The sequence below is a fragment of the Pempheris klunzingeri genome, chromosome 1 (genome assembly GCF_042242105.1).
Source record: "Pempheris klunzingeri isolate RE-2024b chromosome 1, fPemKlu1.hap1, whole genome shotgun sequence".
Taxonomy (NCBI): domain Eukaryota; kingdom Metazoa; phylum Chordata; class Actinopteri; order Acropomatiformes; family Pempheridae; genus Pempheris; species Pempheris klunzingeri.
In genome coordinates this window covers 445,001-447,477 of record NC_092012.1, presented here as the reverse complement: position 1 = coordinate 447,477, position 2,477 = coordinate 445,001, and the positions used below count along the sequence as shown (strand labels likewise).

The following is a 2,477-nucleotide window of genomic DNA, read 5'->3' as shown; positions in this document are numbered from 1 at the left end:
TTTCCTTCCCTCCCACCTCCTCTCCTTCCCTCCCCCCTCCTCTCCTTTCCTTCCCTCCCTCCTCCTCTCCTTCCTCCCTCCCTCCTCTCCTCTCCTTCCTCCCTCCCTCCTCTCCTCTCCTCTCCTTCCCTCCCACCTCCTCTCCTTCCCTCCCCCTCCTCTCCTTTCCTTCCCTCCCTCCTCCTCTCCTTCCTCCCTCCCTCCTCTCCTCTCCTCCCCTCCCCCCTCCTCTCCTTTCCTTCCCTCCCTCCTCCTCTCCTTCCTCCCTCCCTCCTCTCCTCCCCACCCTCCTCCTCTCCTTTCCTTCCCTCCCTCCTCATCTCACCTTGGCTCCAGGTATTCCCATGACATGCTGCATTGACATGACGTCAGAAGTGGGCGTCCACGTGTAAGTCGGCGGTCATCAAACAGGAAGTTCAGATGTATTTCCTTCAAAATAAGAGCACATAATTTGAAAAACAAAATGTTGACAGTATTTTATTATTGGTGAACAAGAACATACAAAAAATAACAGAATGGATTTTGAAAAGAAATCTCATCTCATCTCATCTCATCTCATCTCATCTCATCTCATCTCATCTCATCTCATCTCATCTCATCTCATCTTGCAAACAAACCTGAGATGAATCTGACAATAAACTGCTGCAGTTAATCTGATGTCACAGATGTTAGGTTTTCAGCTCAAAGCTGCAGAGACGCATCAAACTTCATTATTTAATGTCTTTTAAAGTGAATCATCAGTTTCAGTCCACAAACCAACTCTGGAAGGCGACTCCACATGAGGTTGGTGATGGTCTGTAGGTAAAACTGAGCTGTTCGGTAAATATGAGATCAATGATTATCACTAACTGGAGCTCACGGTTTGCTGACTCACTGTGACGGTGTTGTAATGGTTGTATGTAAATGGTTTTTATCATCATTATTATGAATCTATTCCAAACTTAGAAACAGGCAGTCATGACATTCACATAAAAGGTCAAATTAGTCAGAATAAGATGAATAAAACACGAATGGAAAAATAACCAGAGAATAAATTAGTCCCTGATTGAGGGAAGAAACATTTTGGCATGTTTTCATTCATTTCAGAGACGTAACACTGAGTTGAGTTTCATTATAATAACACATGAGGATGTCGGGGGGGGATGAATAACAGCAGTCTTCATCAACATTAGTATTTTGTCATAAACTCGTTGCATTTTTTTGAAAGGCTCCACCGGATGTGCGTGTGTCCATCCGCCGCAGCTTCACCGGTGGGTCCTGTGGCGGAGCAGCACCACCGGACCTCCCTCAGTAAAGCGCTCCTCCGGTGCCGGACGCGTCGACACCGACTCGCTCAGACACGTTTATCCGCCGAGGGGTCGCCGTCCCGCGGTCATGGCCTCCGTCGTGTGCCGGGTCCAGTTCCTGGAGGACTCGGACCCGTTTATCTGCACAAACTTCCCCGAACCCCGGAGACCTCCGACGGTGAGCCTGGAGGAGAACCTGCCGCTCAGTGAGCAGCTCGCCGGGATCCACAAGCTGCTGGAGGCGCCTCTGAAGGTGGGTCACTAACCAACCCAAACTAACTAAAACTACTAACTGCTGCTAACTTAACTTTGAAGTGCTGATGAACGTGTGAAATCACCTTTAAACCTGCCCGTGGACTACACTCAAACTGATACGCCAAACTCTGTTCAAAAATCAGGAGATTTAAAGTGTCGTTATTAGTGTTTTAAAGTCGTAAAAAGTGAATCGTCATCCTTCAGTTTGAGATACATTCAAGATAAATTCAACATTTAATCCTCTAAAAGTTTTATTTGGCAAATAAAAGCAGCTGCTACCCCCTCAGGTGCTGAATTTACTGAATCAGCTGTTCCACTTTTAAAAAGCCACATTTTTAAATGAAGTCTGGTACCAGATATTTTTTCTGGGAACTCTGAAGTCCACTCAGGAAGAGCCTGAAGGATCTTTGCTGCTGTTCACTTGGTCTTCAATCCGTGTCCTCAGCAGATCACTGAGGAAACGTGTCAGCGCTCCATAAACCACCAGTGGGGTCTTAAAGTGGGTCTGGACTGATGTGGTCCCCAGTACTGGTCTCACTGAGGACCAGTGAAGCCACCACGGATCAGAAACACTTTGTCCTGACTGATGCTGAAGCTGTTCGTGCTGCGTTCACTTACCTGCTTACCTTCAGACATAACGGGTATTACAGTGTCTGTTGGTCTGAACTGAAATGTTTCAGCTTCTACTGGATCGTGGTCCCCAGAGGAAGAACCCTGCTAACTTCAGTGACTCTCTGACGTTTCCAGCTGTTGGATGGAAGGATGCTCATGTTCCCCTCAGGATGAATTGAAATAACTTTATTGATCCTCTGACTTTTCATGCAACACCACCACCAGGACAGCGTGTTAGTGTGTCCAATACTTTGGACTAAATACCGGCAACAGCAGATATTTCATCACTTTTTCTTTAACCACAAACAGCCCTTCTATCACTCT

General features: G+C 46.8%; 1 protein-coding gene across 1 annotated transcript in view; it reads left to right on the top strand.

The window, feature by feature from the left end:
* Positions 1–1,316: 1,316 nt before the first annotated feature.
* Positions 1,317–2,477, top strand: part of fhod1 (formin homology 2 domain containing 1) — a 31,330-nt gene continuing 30,169 nt past the window's right edge. The window contains exon 1 of the mRNA XM_070856505.1: positions 1,317–1,539. Coding sequence (XP_070712606.1) covers positions 1,375–1,539 — 165 coding nt within the window. The 5' untranslated portion in view covers positions 1,317–1,374. The remainder of the gene's footprint in view (positions 1,540–2,477) is intronic.